Source organism: Phascolarctos cinereus, unplaced genomic scaffold, assembly GCF_003287225.1.
Source record: "Phascolarctos cinereus isolate Bilbo 61053 unplaced genomic scaffold, phaCin_HiC Scaffold_4;HRSCAF=312, whole genome shotgun sequence".
Classification (NCBI taxonomy): domain Eukaryota; kingdom Metazoa; phylum Chordata; class Mammalia; order Diprotodontia; family Phascolarctidae; genus Phascolarctos; species Phascolarctos cinereus.
The window spans coordinates 228174276-228192505 of record NW_027555847.1 but is presented as its reverse complement, the minus strand read 5'-3'; the positions used below and the strand labels follow the sequence as shown (position 1 = coordinate 228192505).

Here is an 18230-nt window from a genome sequence, read left to right as displayed (position 1 = left end):
AAGGGGTTGTGACCTGATGGGTGGAAATCAACTCTGATTGGTTAGCAATTAATGAGAGAATGAATATTACAATGAAAGGTGGGCTTATACTAAACAGGGGCTGGGGGGTGTGACTGAACATTCCTAGACAAAGAGACTCATCTCAACCCAGACCACACCCACTTAGGGCAATCCAAACAAAGGATCTATTCTCTACCCCAGTCCTACCAGAGTAGAACACCATGGGCCAGAATTCTCCTACATTAGATGATCTTGAGTAGGTGAATTCTTTGGGCAACATCAGAAATGTCCTTGAGAAATTGGGCTTTGAATGAGGGGAAGTGAGTCAAAGTTGGTTATTAATATAATAAGAAAATAATAATTTTCCTCACTCCCTACATCCATAGTTGTTACAGAAAGTCAACTCAGTCCAATAAGCAATTATTAAGCTCTTGTTATGTAGAAGGCAGGCACTGGGCTACGTGTTGCTGACACCAAGAAAGGAAAATGAACTTTTCCACCATCAAGTAGCTTATATTCTTGAGGGAGGAAGAAATGGCATGTACATGGATAGGAATGATAGGTGCACAGATGAGTAAACATAAAGAAATTTGAGCAGTGAGAGAATCTTTAATTACTGGGGCTATCAGGAAAGGCCTCTTATGGGACATAGCCCTTGTGCTGAGCCCTGAAGGAAGCTAGGGATTCCAAGAATCAGAACCGAGAAGGAAGTGCCTTCCAGGTTAGAGATGGAATGCTGAAGCTGGGGTAGGCCAGGTTAGCTGGAATGTAGAGTACAGGAAGGGGTAATAATATGAAATGTCTGGAAAGGTATATGGGAGCCACATTGTAGAAAGCTTTCAGTGCCAGGCTGAGCAGTTTGTACTTTATGCTAGGGACAAGAGGGAGCCATTGAGGGTTTCTGAGTATGAGAGTGATGCAGTTAAATGTGCATTTTAGTAATATTATTTTGGCAGCTGTGTGGAAGATGCATTAGAGAAGGAAGTGACTGGAAGCCCGGAGCCCAACTAACAAACTATTGTTTAAAAAAAATAGTATAGGCAAAAGATGATAAAAGCCTGTGTAAGAGGAGAGAAGGGGATGGAGGTGAGAGATATAATTGACATGATTTGGCAATTGATTGAATATTTATTATGAGCCAGCTAGGTGGTGCAGTGGATAGAACACTGAGTCTGGTGTCAGGAAGACCTGAATTCAAATCCTGCCTCAGTCACTAGATGTATAGCCCTGAGCAAGTTACTTGTCTGTCTGCCTCAGTTTCCTCATTTGTAAAACAGGGGTAACAATAGCACTTACCTTCCAGGGTTGTCATGAGGATCAAATGAGAAAATATTTGTCAAGTGCTTTGTAAACCTTAAATACTTTTAGAAATACTAGCTATATGGGGGAGAGAAGGAAGAGTCAAGGAAGACTAGAAGGTTATGAACCTGGGTCAAAGGAAGGATAGTGGTGCCCTCAACAAAAATAGGGAAATTTAGAGGAGGAGCGAATTTAGGAGTAAAGAGAGTGAGCACAAAGAGTTCCTTTTCAGACACATTGAGTCTGATGCTGCTAATATATATGGGGGGATATACCTAGCCAAGAGATTAGAGTTATATGAGACCAAAGTTGTAGGGCAACTAAGTAGTACAGGGAATAGGGTACCAGGCCTGGAGTCAGAGGATCTAAGTTCAAATCCAGCCTTAGACATTTATTAGCTGGGCAAGTCACCTAACCCTGTTTGCCTCAGTTTCCTCATCTGTCAAATGAATTGTAGAAGGCAAAGACAAACCACTCCAGTGTCCTTTGCCAAGAAAACCCCAAATAGGGTCATGAAGAGTCAGAAATGACTGACCAACAACAAAGTTGTATGGCACAGGCTGTATACCTAACATGCTGAAATGGAAGAAGTAGTGGTGCGGGAGGCTGAAGATCTGAGTTTGAATCTCTGCTCTATCATTTATTACCTGGCTGACCTTGGGCAAACTGCATCTCCTTTGCTGGGGCTCAGTTTTCTCATCTGTAAAATGGGTTGGACTCCATGACTTCAAAAGTCTTTTCTCCATCCCAATTTCTGATCCTTGGGTGCATATGGATAATAAAAGCAATCTGCCACTTAGAGGACATGAAGCCAGAAAAACTATCTGTTCCTTGATTCCATCTTTTTCCTTTTTTCAGTATTGCTTTCCCCCCAGGGCTTTTTTTGGGGAGGAGAGGGGAAGGGAGGTTCAAAGCCTTAGTTTAAACAAGCTACTCTCTCTCCATTTCATTCTCTTTCTTAAGAAGCTTTAGAAAGCAGGTCTCTTGTAGGGGAGCCAGTTGGCTTGTAAACAGGAAGTTTGGGGGCCCCTGGGTGCCCCTCTGGTATAGGCGTGGTCCTGTTTGAAGTCAGGGAAGGACTAGGTATTGTCTGAAAGTTCCAGGGGTAAGATTCTACCACATGGTGGCCACAAGATGATCTGCCTTGTAGAAAAAGGCTTAGAAATTGGTTCTCCTCTTGACTACTGGGTTAATTCCTCTACGATTCTGCCCTGTCCTGGCCACAATCCCATAGTTCCACTGCTCTGTGGGCTGTGATGGCTATTTTCAGTGCCACTTGGAGAGGGAAAGTTCCTTTGCCCTGTGCCCCAAGGTAGGCAATGAATGGATACTTAGAACCATGCCTAGGATACTGACATACATAAGTAACCAGCATGATTGTTTTCCATTCCACACTGGGCCCTGACTCAGGGAGGTGGCCAGGAGGTAAAAATGAGTCCTGAGCCTGATACGCAAAGAATACCTTCTATTCCTGGTTTTCCCCACTCCCAGCATCAAGGCAAATAGGGTGGGAATCTATTTCCCTGTCACTTGTCATATAACCCTCTGTCCTTTCTCAGTTTCTTTCTCTATCAAGGCTGGGATTGTTGATTATAATTTATAACTTACAGGCAGGTAAGTGATGCAGTGGATAGAATATTGGTACCTGGACTCAGGAAGATCTGAATTGAAATCCAGAATCAGCTGTGTGGCCCTGGGCAAGATACTTAACCTCTGCCTACCTTCTTCATCTGTAAAATGGGAATAATAATGACACCTACCTCCCAGGGTTGAATGAGGATAAGTGCAAAGATAAAATAAAAACAATGAGGTGGTATAGTAAATAGAGTTCTCTGCCTGAAGTCAGAAAGACACTGAATTCAAATTTAGTCCATCAGACTCGTAATAACTATGTGACCCTGGCCAAGTCATTTTGCTTCAGTTTCCTTGACTGTGAAATAGAGAGATCACTCAAAAACATTTATTATGCAAGTGCCAAGTACTGTGTTAATAAACGCTAGAAAATAATAGCATCTACCTTCCAGGGTTGCTGTGAGGATGAAATGACATAACATTTATAAAACAAAAAAAAATTATAAATATTTATAAAGGCATTATGTAAACACTAGTTACTATTGTCATTATTAAAATGAAATATTTGTAAAGTGCTTTGCAAAACCTTAAAATACTGTACAAATGATAGTTATTGTTTTTATTAACTGGATTTCATCTTGATAAAAATGACAGAATGTGATTTGAACTTGACCTCATAGTTGCATTCAAATGAAATAAGTAACCTAGATCTGGGGTTGGGCTGGAAGGCTTTTCAGATCCTCAAATCCAGGGATTCTTAACCTGAAGTCTGTAAATTTGTGGGAGCTTTTTTTGTTTGTTTATTTTTTTATTTGGATAACTGCATTTCAATATAATAGATTTCCTTTATAATCCAATGTATTTTATTTTAAAAACATTCTCTTGAGAAGGGGTCCATATGTTTCACCAGACTGCCCAGGGAGTCTATGATGCAGAAAAGGTTAAGAATTCCTGCTCTTGTCCAACTCTTTTACAGATGAGGAAACTGAGGCCCAGAGAGGGAAAGTGACTTGCCTAAGGCCATATAGGTAGTAAGTAGTAGAGGCAACATTCAAATGCAGGCTGTTGTTTTTTGGGACTGGAAACTCCCTCTACCAAAGCAGGGCTTCACCTGGTTGGTAATTTATAGTCTCAATAGAGCTGCCTGTGGCCCTGGGAGGTTAAGTGATTTGGGCCCAGGTCTTCCTAAATTCCAGGCCAACTTTCCACCTGCATCTCCATGCTGCTGTTCCATTTTATAGATGAAGAAACTGACGTTTGGAGAAGTTGATCTGGAAGGTCACACAGCTAGAGTGTAGGGAAAGGAGCCTTATTTCCTTAACTGTCAATTGAGGGGCCCTTCTAGCTATGATCTAATGGTTCCTTCTGAAGGGCCGTCGAACATGGTGGGTACCATTTCTTCCTGTTATTTCCTGCTGCTTCTCAAAGAACTAGAGCTCAGTAGGAGTGGAAAGGAGGAGAAAGCCAGCTGCAACAAAGAAAATGGAAGATCTAAATTTAGGCTGGTTTAAAAATTGTCAGCAGGTCTTAAAGGAAACAATAGTTCACGATTTTCAGAAGAAGCAACAGCTCTTGCTCCCCCATAGCAGTTGAAGATGGCTATCAAAAGCTGGGAGCTACTGCCCTCTTGTGGTAGTTTCCTTGGTATTGCAGCTACTAGGAAAAAATGGTGTTCCTCCTTGGGAAGGACCTTAGCATCCCTACCAGGTCTCCCCATCCACTCCCATCCCCTATTAAAGAGTAGGAAACTTTTCCTACTTTGGTGCATGGTCTAGATGTGAGGCAGAGGACATTTTGGACTCTATTACGGGCAGGTATGGGATTTGGGGAGCTTGGCTTTGGGGTGTGTGTGGAAAGCTTAGCTCTGGCTTGCCCTGTTATTATGAGACCAGTGAGATAGGGTGGTTCTTGCTGGAGGTTCCCTGGCTCTTCACATTCCCAAGCTTTTCCCACCCAAAAGGTTCTTTCCTTCCTCCTCTCTGCACGATTTCCTTCTGGACTTCTGCTCCTCTGAGGGTTCACAGCTTTTTCATCAGTCTGCTACAAGTTTCTCCCCCTGGGAAGCATCAAGGGGAGGGAGCAGTAGTGTAATTCTAAATTCAGTTGAGTAGGGACTGGGGTGTGGTGGTGAAGATAGCAATACCATTCCCTTTCCTTCCCCCTCCTTTCACCCCCCCCCCAAAATGTCAGGCCTGTGCCCCTTGGAGGGTTGAGACCCAAACAGAGGGAGGGACCTACTCAAGGTCACTCAGCTGCTTAATGACTGGGTCAGGACTGGAATCCTGCCTCCTGACCTCCAGTCCAGAGTACTTTCTAATAATAGTCAACATTTATATAGGATATTTATATAGGGGAGCTAGGTGGTGCCATAGCGCACAAAATGCCAGACCTGAAGGCAAGAAGAATCATGTTCCTGAGTTCAAATCTGACCTGAGACACTTAATAGCTGTGTGATCCTGGGCAAGTCACTTCACCCTGTTTGCCTCAGTTTCCTCATCTGTAAAATGAGCTGGAGAAGGAAATGGCAAACCACTCCAGTATCTTTGCCAAGAAAACCCTAAATGGGGTCACAAAAAGTCAGCCACGATTGAACAATTGTGAGGTTTGCAAAGTGCTTTATAAATTTTCTCTCATTTGACCTTCACAACAACCCTTGGAGGTAGGGCTATTATTATCATCCCCATTTTACAGATGAGGAAACCGAGGTAAACAAAGGTTAAGTGATCTGTCCAGGGTCACAGAGCTAGTAAGCATGCCAGGATTTGAACTGAGGTCTTCCTGACTCTAGGCCCACTGCTTTATCCACATTGCCATCTACCTGCTATGTTGTATACTATATTGAGTTTCCTCATCTTATCCTTGTATACTCCTTTCTTGCCAAAGGATGCCTTTGATTGGAAGGAAGTGTGGTCTAGAAGGAACCCTGTATTTGGAGTCAGAGGATCTGAATTCAGATTTTGGTTCTGCTGCTTAATCTCTGTGTCACCTTGGACATATATTTATAGTTGGAAAGGACCTTAAAGGCCATCTGATCTAACCCCCTTATTTTACAGGTGAGGAAACAGGGGCACAGGGTCATCCAGGTAGCATCTGAGACAGGATGTACACTTTCTGATATTTCATACCCAGAATTCTGGGGGATATCTCTGGTTGTCCTGATCTATATCTGGCCACTGGACCCAGATGGCTCTGGAGGAGAGAGTGAGGCTGGTGACTTTGCAGAGCCCTCCCTCACTTTAATCCAATTCACTTGCATGTCATGGTATGTCATGGTCCTTTTTGAGTACAAAGGACAAATGACAGCTTCTGTGAGTAGAATTAAGAACTGCCCTATTGGGGACCCAACTGGAACTGGCCAGTTGGGAAACACATCTCATCCATCCTTCCTTCCTTCCTTCCTTCCTTCCTTCCTTCCTTCCTTCCTTCCTTCCTTCCTTCCTTCCTTCCTTCCTTCCTTCCTTCCTTCCTTCTTTCCTTCCTTCCTTCTTCCCTTCCCTGCCCTTAGTGGGGCATGGCTTGCTTTTCCAAACCAGATATGACAAGTGGCCGCCACTAGCTAAAAGGAAAGTGAAAATGACCAAGCTTTTGTTCCCTTCAAAATTTGCCATTATCAGTTCATGATTTTATCTCTAGAAATATAGTAATCATGATTTTATCTCTAGAGATATAGGAATCATGATTTTATCTTTAGAGATAGAGGAATTATGATTTTATCTCTAGAAATATATGAACCCCAAATTTTTGTTAGACTTATAGCAGTTCAATACCGATCTTTCACTTTGTCTAAAGGTTTTAAATTAGCCCCTGAACCTATAGGTTTAGTCTAAACCAAGCACTTTTTCCCCTCTAGAACAGTGGTGTCTAACTATGTATGTAAGAATCCCTGCAGGCAGCATATTGACTTAGAAAATCACACAGTTACATTATCCACGTTCTACTGTAATTTTATTTCATGAAATATTTCCCAATTACATTCTAATTTAGTTTTCATTTTATTTTATTTTATTTTTTTGGTTGGGCAATGGGGTTAAGTGACTTGCCCAGGGTCACACAGCTAGTAAGTGTCTATTTAGTTTTGTACCACTGTTGGAAAGCGACACTGCCTGGGGGCGGTATGTTTGATACCTCTCCTCTAGGATAAACGCTCTTTTTTTCTTCTGTTGGTAAGAATGAAACATTTCTGTTGATCGGCTTATCACATTTGCCAGCTCAAGAAACAAAGTAACCCTTTAAAACAAAGGCAAATGTCTCCCAAGCCAAGAGGGAAAGGGAAGGTGGGAGAAGGTCAGTCTTTCATTGGGCTCCAGACTCTGGCTCCGGAATCTCCTCAGCCGTTCATGACCTCCCATCCACTTTCTCCATAACTCCATGCCCTCCCTCTTCCAATTGGGCTTTCTTCGCTGTGCATCTGCCTCTCCTACCCATAATTTCCCCCTTCCTCAGATCAGGTTTAGAGGCACTCTGGGTAGTTTGACCTCACCCTAAATCTGAAATTCCATCAAAGTTTAGGAGATGATGGGAGGGGTCTTTCTGCCCAAACCCAGTGTCACCCATCTCCCTTTGCCCACTCTGTCTTTTGACCATGCTCCAAAGGGCTTACTGTGTGCAGAGTGGCAAGCTAGGTAGGGCAGTGGATAGAGTCCTGCCTCCTACGTTTACAGGATATATGATCCTGGGTAAGTCACTTAACTTCCTCAGCCTCATCTGTAAATTTGTGTTGGTGATAGCCCCTAATTCACTGTTGTGAAAATCCAAAGAGACAATGTATATAAAGCCATATACTATCATGGGAACAATCTGTACACAGAATTATTCACCCTGTGGTACTTTCTCACACTGTGATCTGCTAATTACTTACTGGGGTTTTTTTGGGTTTTTTTTTTTTTGGCTAGGCAATGGGGTTAAGTGACTTGCTGAAGGTCACACAGCTAGTAAGTGTTATGTCTGAGGTAGGGTTTAAACTCAGGTCCTTCTGACTCCAGTACCAGTGCTCTATCCACTGGGCCACCTACCTGCCCCAAATTACTTACTGTTGAGGAGGAGAAATGAAAGGGAATAGGTAGAGTCTCTTGACCAAAGCCTGAAGGCCCTTCCGGCTCCACTTCCTCTCCACCCACTAACCCTGCACAAACACACTGCTTTGACCATACAAGGGACAGGTAGCCCTAGGGTTTTACCTGTGCCTTGCCTGGCCTGAATCGCCTTTTCTCTGCATTCCCTGAACACACCTGTCCGAATGACGCTGGTGCCCATGTCTCTGTTTTAGCTGAGGCAAGCCCCCTGCTGCAACTGGACCAGAAGCTGAGTGGCGACCCAGGACAGCTGGCTCTGGTCTACACCGTCCTGGGGCTGTGTGTGTTCGCTATCTTTTGCTGCTTTTTTGTCACCATGGCCTGCTTCCTGAGGAGGAAGGGAGACCAGCCTCGGCCAGGGCCGGATCAGACCTCCACACAGGGTATGTAACTAGAGTTGGGCGGGACCCTCTTCTCCAGCTTGTGTCCTTGGGCTTACCTGCCCCCACCCCCAGCTCTCTATCCCACCCCTCCTTTCTACAAGGCTTTCAAAGACCTCTGGTTCAAGGTGGTCCCTTATTACATCATTCTGTCAGGCAGCTATGAGGGTCCACTTTAAAAAAAAAAACTTAATTAGGAGGTTGACTCCTGGGCACAGTAGTGCATGGTGTATGTATGTGCGTATACGGAGGAGCGGTGGGGATGGAGGGAGTGGGGGGGAGGCTGAGAGGGGGGACGTGCGGAATGACAATGATATCCACGAGTTTGGAACCCCGGGGGGATTTTTTGATTTATTTCTGCAATGGGTGTTTGGGGGAGGCGGAAGCTCCCCAGGTTACACGTTCGTTCAGGTGAACAAAGGTTAAAGTGAACTTTCACATCAGACTAAACAACCGAGGAGAGGGTGTGTGGCAGGGGTGGGGCTGTCCCTTCCAATTTGGAAATTATGTGATTCCTCCAGTTTCATGTCACTCACTTCCGGGATTGGTGTGTCCAGGAAACCACCAAGGGAAAAGGAGACAGTGAAGACGGAACCAGAGAGTTCAGCGTCCTGGGTTCAAGTCTTCAGCCTCTCAGACATTAATTGTGTCACCCTGTGCAAGTTGCTTAATTTTTCAGCCCTGCAGGCAACCCTTTAAGACCAGCTGTCCATCCGCATTGGTTCAGGGAGTCTTCCAGTTTTCAGCTCCTTAGAATTACCCACACCCATGAAATAATAAAAATCATTGCTGTTGTTCAGTACACCCTATGTGACCCCATTTGAGGTTTTCATGGCAAAGATACTGGAATGGTTCGGCACTTCCTTCTCCTGCTCATTTGACAGATAAAGAAACTGAGGCAAACAGGGTTAAGTGATTTGCCCAGGGTCACACAGCCAGGAAGTGTCCGAGGCCAGATCTGAACTCACAAAAATGAGACTTCCTGAGTCCAGGCCTGACACTCTAGCCACTGCTCCATCTAGTTGCCCTCAAAAATAGTAATAGCTAGGATTTATATGCCTACTATGTACCAGGTACTGTGCTAAATGCTTTATTATCTCCTTTGATCCTTATAACAGCCCTAGGAGGGAGGTGCCTTTATTATCATTCTCATTTTACACTTGAGGAGACTGAGGCAAATAGGGTTGGGTGACTGGCCCAGGGTCATACACTAGTAATTAATCTGGGGATGAATTTGAACTCAGGTCTTCCTGACTCCAGGTTTGCTGCTCTCTCTACTGCACCACCTAGCTGTACACACACACACACACACACACACACACACACACACACAGAGGTATATGTAGGTATACACACATGTACATATACATATATGTATGTATGCATATGTATACATATATGTGTGTATGTCAGTTGACAAGCATCTATCAATCACCCAACAGAAATACAAATGTGTATATTTATATTTATATTCATCTCTCTAACCTTTGTAAACCTTAAAATGCTATATAAATTGTGCTACATTATATGTACGTAGCATAAATATATAAAATATATATAGCATCATATATAAATATAAAAGTTCTAAATACATGTTAGCTATTATAATTACTGTAATTATCATTCCAAGTCCATTCTGCCTCAGAGCTTCCCAGCAGAAACCCTAGAGTTCCTCTAGCCCCTGCCTTACCAGGTTTTTGTGAGCTCAGACAAGAGGGTTCTTCTGCTAAAGCTAAGTCTCTCCTCTGTTCCCATAGCCAGAATTCAAATCTGGACTCTATCACTTATTAACTTACTAGCTGTATGACCTTGGGCAAGTCACTGAAGTTTTTGGGCCTCAGTTTTCTCATCTGTAAATGGAAGGAGTTGGATTAGATCATCTCTGGGGTCCCTAACTTCTCTGAATCTATGCTCCTATCATGACTTTGCGCCTCTTTCTTCTCCCAGATCCTGGATCTGGCTGGGAACAGTCTGGCCCCTCTCTCAGCGCCTTTGTCCATAGTAAGCCTGGCAAGGATTGCTTTGGTAATAACTACACCTGACTTCCCTCAAGTCCCAGCAAACATCCCACCTAGTTCTAGTGCCTATTGAGCGATTATTTCCTATTTGTAGAATGTTTGTATGTATTTGATTGCATGCTGTCTCTCCCTCTAGATCGTGAGCTCCTAGAGGGCAGGGACTGTCTTTTACCTTTCTTTGCATACCCAGTGCTTAGCACAGTGCCTGGCACATGTTCAGTTATTCCAGTTGTGCCCGACTCTCTGTGACCCTATTGGGGGTTTTCTTGGCAAAGATACTGGAGTGGTCTGTCATTTCCTTCTCCAGCTCATTTTGCAGATGAGGAAACTGAGGCAGACAGGGTAAAGTGACTTACCCAGGGTCATACTGGGCTAGTAAGTGTCTGAGGTTGGATTTGAACTCATGAAGATGAGTCTTCTTGGTTCCCAGCCCAGTGCTCTATGTACTATCTGACCCGTAGTGGGCCCTTGATGAATATTTGACTGACCTATGGCTAGTGGACCTCTGAGGGCACACAGCCTAGGGACTGTGTTATTTAACAAAAGTAAAGACCAAAAGGCAAACATTGATAGAGTGTTTAGTTTACAAATATAGGCGAGGCAGTGTGGAAACAGCTCTCGCTCCCAGGACTGGGAAGAGTGAAGTCCTGGTTCTACTATTCTTCAGCTGAGTAATCTCAGGCTTCTGTTTACTCCTCTGTAAAATGGAGAGGTCATCCTGATGAGCTCTCGTTCCCTTCCCAGGATAACATTATTAGACTATGAGATATGCTTTCTGCATTGGAGCAATGCACTGCAATAATTGGTGGAAAAAAGCAGGGGGAGGGGTGGATGCCAGTTTTGCTTATGTATGTTTTTAATAATAATAGCTCACATTTATTTAACACTTTTAAGTTTGCACCATATTTTGCTTACACTTTTACATTTGACCTTCACAACAACTCTGAGATAGATTTTTAGCCCCATTTTACAGATAAAGAGACTAAAGATCAAAGAGGTTGATGTGCCTAGGGTCACATAGTTAGATTTGAACCCAGATCTTCCCAACTCCAAGCCTAGCATTCAATATACTCATCAGAGCACACAGTCTGCCTTTCACCTAAGATGAATTAGTCCTTTAAGGCTCTGATTTGCCTGTTCTAGATATTAATTTAATAGGGGGACAGGAGAGAGAACCCTGGGTTCTGTTGGACTGAAGGGCCATCGCACAGAGCATGGATGTAGACAGGCCTATGCCTGGGACCCTTACTAAAGGATAAACACCCCCAGAGGCTACTTGTTTGTTCCTTGGTCCCCACTGCAGTAACTTTATTATATCCAAAATAATGTGTTGTCAGGCTGCGTAAAAGGGAGAATAACAGAATTTCAGAGCTGGAAGGAAGTGAGAGATCACCTAGGTCAACCCCCTGTGCCATTTAAAAAGTCTGAGAGACGTAATTTCTGGGTAATTAGTCACTTTATTAATAATGCTAGCATTTTTAATAAAAGGTCAATAGCACTCTTGAACGCCAAAGACAATCATGGCGGCCAGGCTCACAGCTTATATGCCTTTGGAAGAGGGGTGTTCCTGAGAGTAGCAATCAATTCTGATTGGTTAACGATTAATGAGAAAATGAATATTACAGTGAGGGGCTGGACCTATTCCCATGAACTTCGATTATGTCATTTACTTCTAAGTTACCCAGCCTTGGGCAATCAATTTGAAGAATTTATCCCCACCCAAACCTGACCAAGATTGAGGAGAATTAATTCAATCTCATTATCAGTAATGTCCTTCTAAAGGCAGAACTTTTGAAATGAGCACTTTAGAAAAAGGGGGAGCTCTTAGATCTCCCCAATTCATTGGTTATTAATAATAGTTTCTCTCACCTCTCACTTTACAGACTAGGAGCCTAGAAAGGTTAGGTGATTTGCTCAAGGTCACACCATTGTTAATGATTGTTAACTTAGCTCTTCTGACTTCAAGTCCTGTGCTTTCCCCCAGCCTAGACTTGAATTTGTCACTCACTCTCTCTGGACCTCTGTTCCTTCAACCATAAAATAAGGAAGTTGGCTTAGATCAGGAGTCCTTAACTTGTGGTCATAGATTCCCAAGGAGAAATTCCCCTGTGGGTAGATTTGAAGGGGTCCATGAAGTTGGATGGGGGAAAAATTATATCATCATTTTCACTGACCTCTAACTGAAATTTAGAATTTCTTTCAATTCTGAAAGGGCAGCTAGGTGGCACAGTGGATAGAGCAGTGTCCCTGGAGTCAGGAGGACCTGAGTTCAAATGTAACCTCAGACACTTACTAGCTGTGTGACCCTGGGCAAGTCACTTAACCCTGATTGCCACAACCTCTCCCCCCCAAACCCCCATCATATTCTGAGGAGTGCATAAGCTTCATCAGACTGCCAAAGGGGCCCATGACACATGAAAATGCTTAAGAACCCCTGGACTAGAGGAACCCCAAAGGCCCTCACTGACACTCAGAATAACAGAACATTTAAATCAAGATTTTATTGACCCAAGTCCCAAGTATATCATCCAAAGGTCACCATGGCTGCTGTTTGCCCAGTACCAATCCTGAAGCCAGGATTTGATGTATAATTCTCAGCATCTGTTCCTGTGGTAGGGTCAGAGCTTTCCTAACCCAGATCCTTTCCCCTGGAAGGAGAGAAGGGCCGAGCCATTGGCTCAGAGATGGAGGATATTTCAAGTCAATGGTTTCCCAAGGATGCTTAAGGAAACTAGAGACCTTGATGAGAAGAAAGTGTCACCACTGGCCAGCCCAAAGCGTCTGGGGCTGGAGGCCATTTCTATGGGCTCTGAGGGGTAATTAGATGAAAGAGCTGAGGAGACCACTGTTCTGAGATAATTTTGCTTGGAAAAGATTTAAACAGTAAGGGTTGTGATAACACATTCAGAGAGGTCTTACAGTTTACCAAGCTGTTTTTGGTTTTTTGGTCTGGACCTGTGATTTCACTCATAATTGCACTGACGTCATGATGATGATTTCATTGAGCTCCTGATTAGGAAGCTCCCTCTACTGATGCATGTAGGCAACACATGAGAAATTAAGGATCTTCCTCTGTATCATGTGGGCAGTCTGGGTCAGAGAGGCGAGGGTTGAACCCAGGTGGACTTTACCCTCAGACTGGCTCTGTAGGACACATCCACTGTACCACAAGTCAGACAAGTAATTATTATCCCCAACTTCATGGCCCTGAGGACTTAAGAATTGAAAGAATTGATGACCTTGAAGGTCATCTAATCCTGTATCCTGATTTTATAAATGAGGAGATTAAATCTCAGAGAATGGAAGTGACTTGTCCCATGTCACATGGGTAGTAAAGTAGAAGAGGCAAGATTTGAACCCAGTTTTTCTGACTCTAAATCTAGTGCCCTTTTCATATATTATAATGCTGCCGTTCAAAGAAAGTATTTGAGTGGGCCAAGGTCACAAGGCTAGTAAGTGGCAAGGTCAGGCCTAGAATCCAGCTAGGCCCAGTGTTCTTTTAATTATGTTGAGCTACTGTATTTTATGCTTTCCAGAGTGATTTTATATCCATTATTCTCACAGCAAGCATGAGGGTATATAGGGCAGGTGTAATTGTCAGATGAAGGTATTGAGGTTCAGAGAGGTACTCAGATGTGGAGTACCTCTGGTGAGAAAGACATGAAGGTGAAGCTGTGTCCCTCACAGTGGAAAGGTTGTTTTAGAGAACTCACTCTGCTCCTACCCACCTTTCACAGATCATTTAATGGAAGCAGGAAGTGTTGGAGATGCATCTAAGGAGCTCAAGACTCCAGAGCCTGTGGAAACATCTAGCTTTAGCTACCCGGAGCAGACTCCACCCACTGAAGAGAGCACAGTCCCTACAGAGGTCTCACATCCTGAGGTCCCACCTCAGCAGGAAAATGTAGCGGCCATGCAGGGATGCGTTGGTCTGGTGGGGACGGCATCCTCAGGGCCTACCCCGGGCTGCAAGGAAGGCTGCTTCAAGATCATCTGTTCGCCCTCCCAGGAGAAAGCGTCCTCCCCATAAAACAGACAAAGGAGGCAGGGCAAGAAGAAACTGGAGTGGCCTGTGTCTGTTCTCTCCCCAAACAAACAGATCTTCCTGAAACATTTCTTTCCTTTTGCCATGGAAATAAAATCTCATTTCTGTGGCGCTCCCCTCCCCTTTTGGGTTATGCCCTTCTCCACTTGGTTATTCTCATAGAGATCATTCCCTGTCTCTCCTACCTTCCTGATATGGCAGAAATTGAACAAAGCTCGTCCCTTCCATTTCCTCCGGTATTAATGACTGCATCAGCTCGGGAATCAGAGTCTTTAATTTAGTTTGGCTCTGAAGTAACTGAATACAATGCATAGAGAATGACCATGATTTATATTTATGTCTTTCAATTAAGGGGCAGCAGGCATGAAGAGGGGGGTGGTGGTGAAGAGAGATGGAACAGGAAAGAGAGAGAGAAGGGGAAAGAGTAAGAGGGAGGGGAAAAGAGAGAAAGGAAGGGAGAAAGGGAGAGGGAAGAGGGAGAAGGAAAGGGTGAGAATTACAATACAGCCTAAGGTTTCTGGCTCCTTAGCCTAGGTCTCCACACCCTCAAGAGCCAGGGCGGGCGAGGCTGCGCGCTCTTTCCTATTTGCTCGTTTCCATCAAAGCTGTTTAGTGCGGGCAGGTTTCTACCTACACAACCTCGTCTATCACAACTTGGTATAATGGAAAGAAGCTTGTATTTGGAGTCTGAGGATGTGGGCTCACAATCCTGCCCTCGCTACTTTATTCATCAGCTGCAAGATCTTTGGTAAGCCCAAGGGGGTAAGCCTCTAAGGTGCGTTCTGGCTCTAGATCTTGGCTAGGAGCCAGGTGCCGATTCTGCTTCACGGTCATCTAGCCTAACAAATTGTAAAGGTCGGCATTTAGGGCAGCCCTAAAGGAGAGCTATATGTTTTCAGAAGGCTATATTTAGTGGAAAAAGATGGAAACCTGCCAGCTGTCCTCCTCCTTTCCTATCACATGGTACACTCTGAATCTTAAGTAGACGTTTGGTTAACGTTAAACCTTTAGGACTGCCGTACCTAGCAGAGCAACGTCAGGGCCCCTTAAGCGACAAGCTAATTTTCCACCGCCTCTTCTTTCTTGCTCAAGCTACTGGAGGGAGGGGAGGCCGGGAGCTGGCTGCGACCCTGATCTGTTCAACCCGGGTTGCCAAGCTCTGCTTCTATCAGGGCTGAGATCTCTTTAAACCCATCTTTATTTAGACTCCCAGATTTCGTCTACTGACACGTCCTCTCCTTTTTGATGGGAAGGGAAACTCAAATGGGTCCTGCAAAATTTAGAGAGACCTTTTCATATTCTCCCTTTGTGGATCATAGCAGAAGGAGGCAGCAACCCCCAAAGAGTCCCAGGGTTTGATATACATCAGTTAAGATAAGGCAGGAAAAGCGAAGACAGCAATTTCATGCATAAGAGAGTCTGAAAAACCCATTTTATCACAGGATGATAAGCTTCTGACAGCCAAGGGAGAAATCATTTTTTACGCAGTCGTGAGAAACTGGCTCAAGGCAGAGAGTTTTCCCAGTGGCTGACTGTGAAGGTAGCCTGTCTGATGTCGAAGGGATACCGTATATCAGGGCTCCATCTCCCTCTAGCCTCTTAGGCTGGAACAAATTTTAGAACAAACGAGGTAAGCATCTCGAAGCAACCTGGGTAGAGGAAACAGTACTGTACTTTAAGACAGGACACCTGGGTTCTAATCCCAGATCTTCTGCTAACTTGTGTAACTTGGGAAAAACCACTTTATTTCTCTAGGCTTTGTCTGCAAAATGAAAGGGTTGGGCTAGATGTTTTCTCTGGCCCCTGATGGCTTTCACATTCTGTACTTCAATTCTTCGAGGGTCTGTGATTGCAGTGTGAACACTCCCCACACCAAAGCAAATCACAGCATTGTACATCAGCAATCCTGCAGCAACAAGGCTCTCATTTACTCCTTCTTACCCATGACAGTCCCACAACATGCTCAAATGTGTGCCTCTCTCCTTGGGACCAGGATGCATGTCTTCTCTGTCAGCTGATGCTAGGTGTATTTGTAGGAGAGTATGTCCTGGTACTTCTCATGACATTTCAGTAATTGTGTCTTTTTGGTGATTACTGAAAGGCAAACCCATCAGTGGGGGCTTGTAAACTGTAGGTTAAGGGCTGCAGATCCCACAAAATACTTTGAACATTTTCTAGGTCAAGGGTTCTTAATCTGGGGTCTATGAATTTAAGAAAAGATATTTTCCTATTTCAATATCATTGTCTTACTTTGTAATCCTATGCATTTTATCTTATGTGTAAAATGTTGTTCTGAGGAGTCCATAGGTTTCATCAGACTGCCAAAGGGACCCATGACCCATGTTTTTGTGTTATTAAGAACCACTGCTTAAGGGAAACCCAACCACAGACAGTTCAGGGGGTGGTACAATGATGTTTATCTAGTATATTTGTTGTTCAGTTATTCAGTCATGTCCAACTCTTCATGACCCTGTGGACCCTACTGTCCATGGGTTTTTCTTGACAAGGATACTGGAGTGGCTTGCCATTTCCTTCTCTAGCAGATTGAGGCAAGTAGAGGTTAAGTGACTTGCCCAGGGTCACACAGCTAGTAAGTGTCTGAGACCAGATTTGAACTCAGGCCTTCTTGACTTCAGGGCCAGTGCTGTATCCACTGTGCCACCTAGCTGCCCCATCTTGTATATACTTTGTGTTTTTACTTATCTATGTATATGTTCTACCCAGTAGAGTAAGAGGGCAGGGAGTGGGTTCCCCCCCCATCTTTGTATCCCTAGCACCTATTAAGATGTTTATTAATAAGTGCTTAATAAATGCCTGTCAAATTGAATTAACCTCTCTGACTGACTTTCTCTAGCTAAAAAATCTCTCACTCTACTGCCTCTCCAAACTTAGTTTAATTGGTCTTTAGACAAGAGATAGAATTTGCCACCAGGCCTCTCAGAATGTACTCAGCTTTTGAGATGAGGAATCAGCACAGAACTTAGATGGAGACAGTCCATGGTTCCACCTACACACAACAAAGTAATGCAGAATCTCAGATTGGAAAGGGATGTGGCCATCTAGTCCAACCCTTCCCTGGACCAGGGTCCCCTCAACAGCAGTGCTGTCAAAATCAAAGAGAAACACTACCCAAGGATCACTGCAGGCTGCATATTAACTGAAAAACTCATTTATTAACATTATCTATATTTTATTGTAGTTTTATTTATTTTGTTGAATATTTTCCAATTACATTTTAATCTGGTTTGGGCAACACTTGGGGGAGGCCCAGTTTGGAGGCTCAAGTTCAAGGTGGCCCATTCCACTTTGGATAGGTCTCATCAGTCTAATAAAATATAACTAATATTATATTAACAGAATTAACATTATATTAATATATTAACATCATATTAATATAATTAAGCTTCAAGTTCCACCCATTGCTTCCAGCCCTCCCAGAACCCACTGGGGCCAAGCAGAATAAATCTAATCCCTTTTCCACAAAATTGCTTCTTGATTCTTGATTGAAAATCTAACCCCAAATGCCTTTTAATTTCTCTTACTATTCTATTTTCTGCATTTTTTGGCAAAGCTGCTGTTTGTTAGGACCTTACCTTTGATGGAGATGGGGAGTTGGGGGGAAAGGACATTTTAATCTGTCTAGATCACAATTTACAGTGATTTACAATAAGCAAATCTGATGAAGATTTTAAATCATAAAGTCATGGATTGAATGCTAGATAGGACAGGGACCTGCTTAGAGATCATCTAGTCTAATCCTGTCATTTTACAGCTAAGCAAACTGAGACCCAGGGAAGGAAGGACCTTGCCAAGGCTGCCCAGCCAGTTAGGGGCAGAGTCAGGA

At 43.8% G+C, this 18230-nt stretch overlaps 1 protein-coding gene across 2 annotated transcripts in view; it reads left to right on the top strand.

Moving 5' to 3' along the window:
- TNFRSF13B (TNF receptor superfamily member 13B) overlaps positions 1-17213 on the top strand; it is a 36017-nt gene extending 18804 nt beyond the window's left edge. For both annotated transcript variants that reach the window (XM_021008549.2, XM_021008550.2), the window contains exons 4-5: positions 8138-8326; positions 14079-17213. In XM_021008549.2, coding sequence (XP_020864208.1) covers positions 8138-8326; positions 14079-14371 — 482 coding nt within the window. In that variant the 3' untranslated portion in view covers positions 14372-17213. The remainder of the gene's footprint in view (positions 1-8137; positions 8327-14078) is intronic.
- Positions 17214-18230: the final 1017 nt, after the last annotated feature.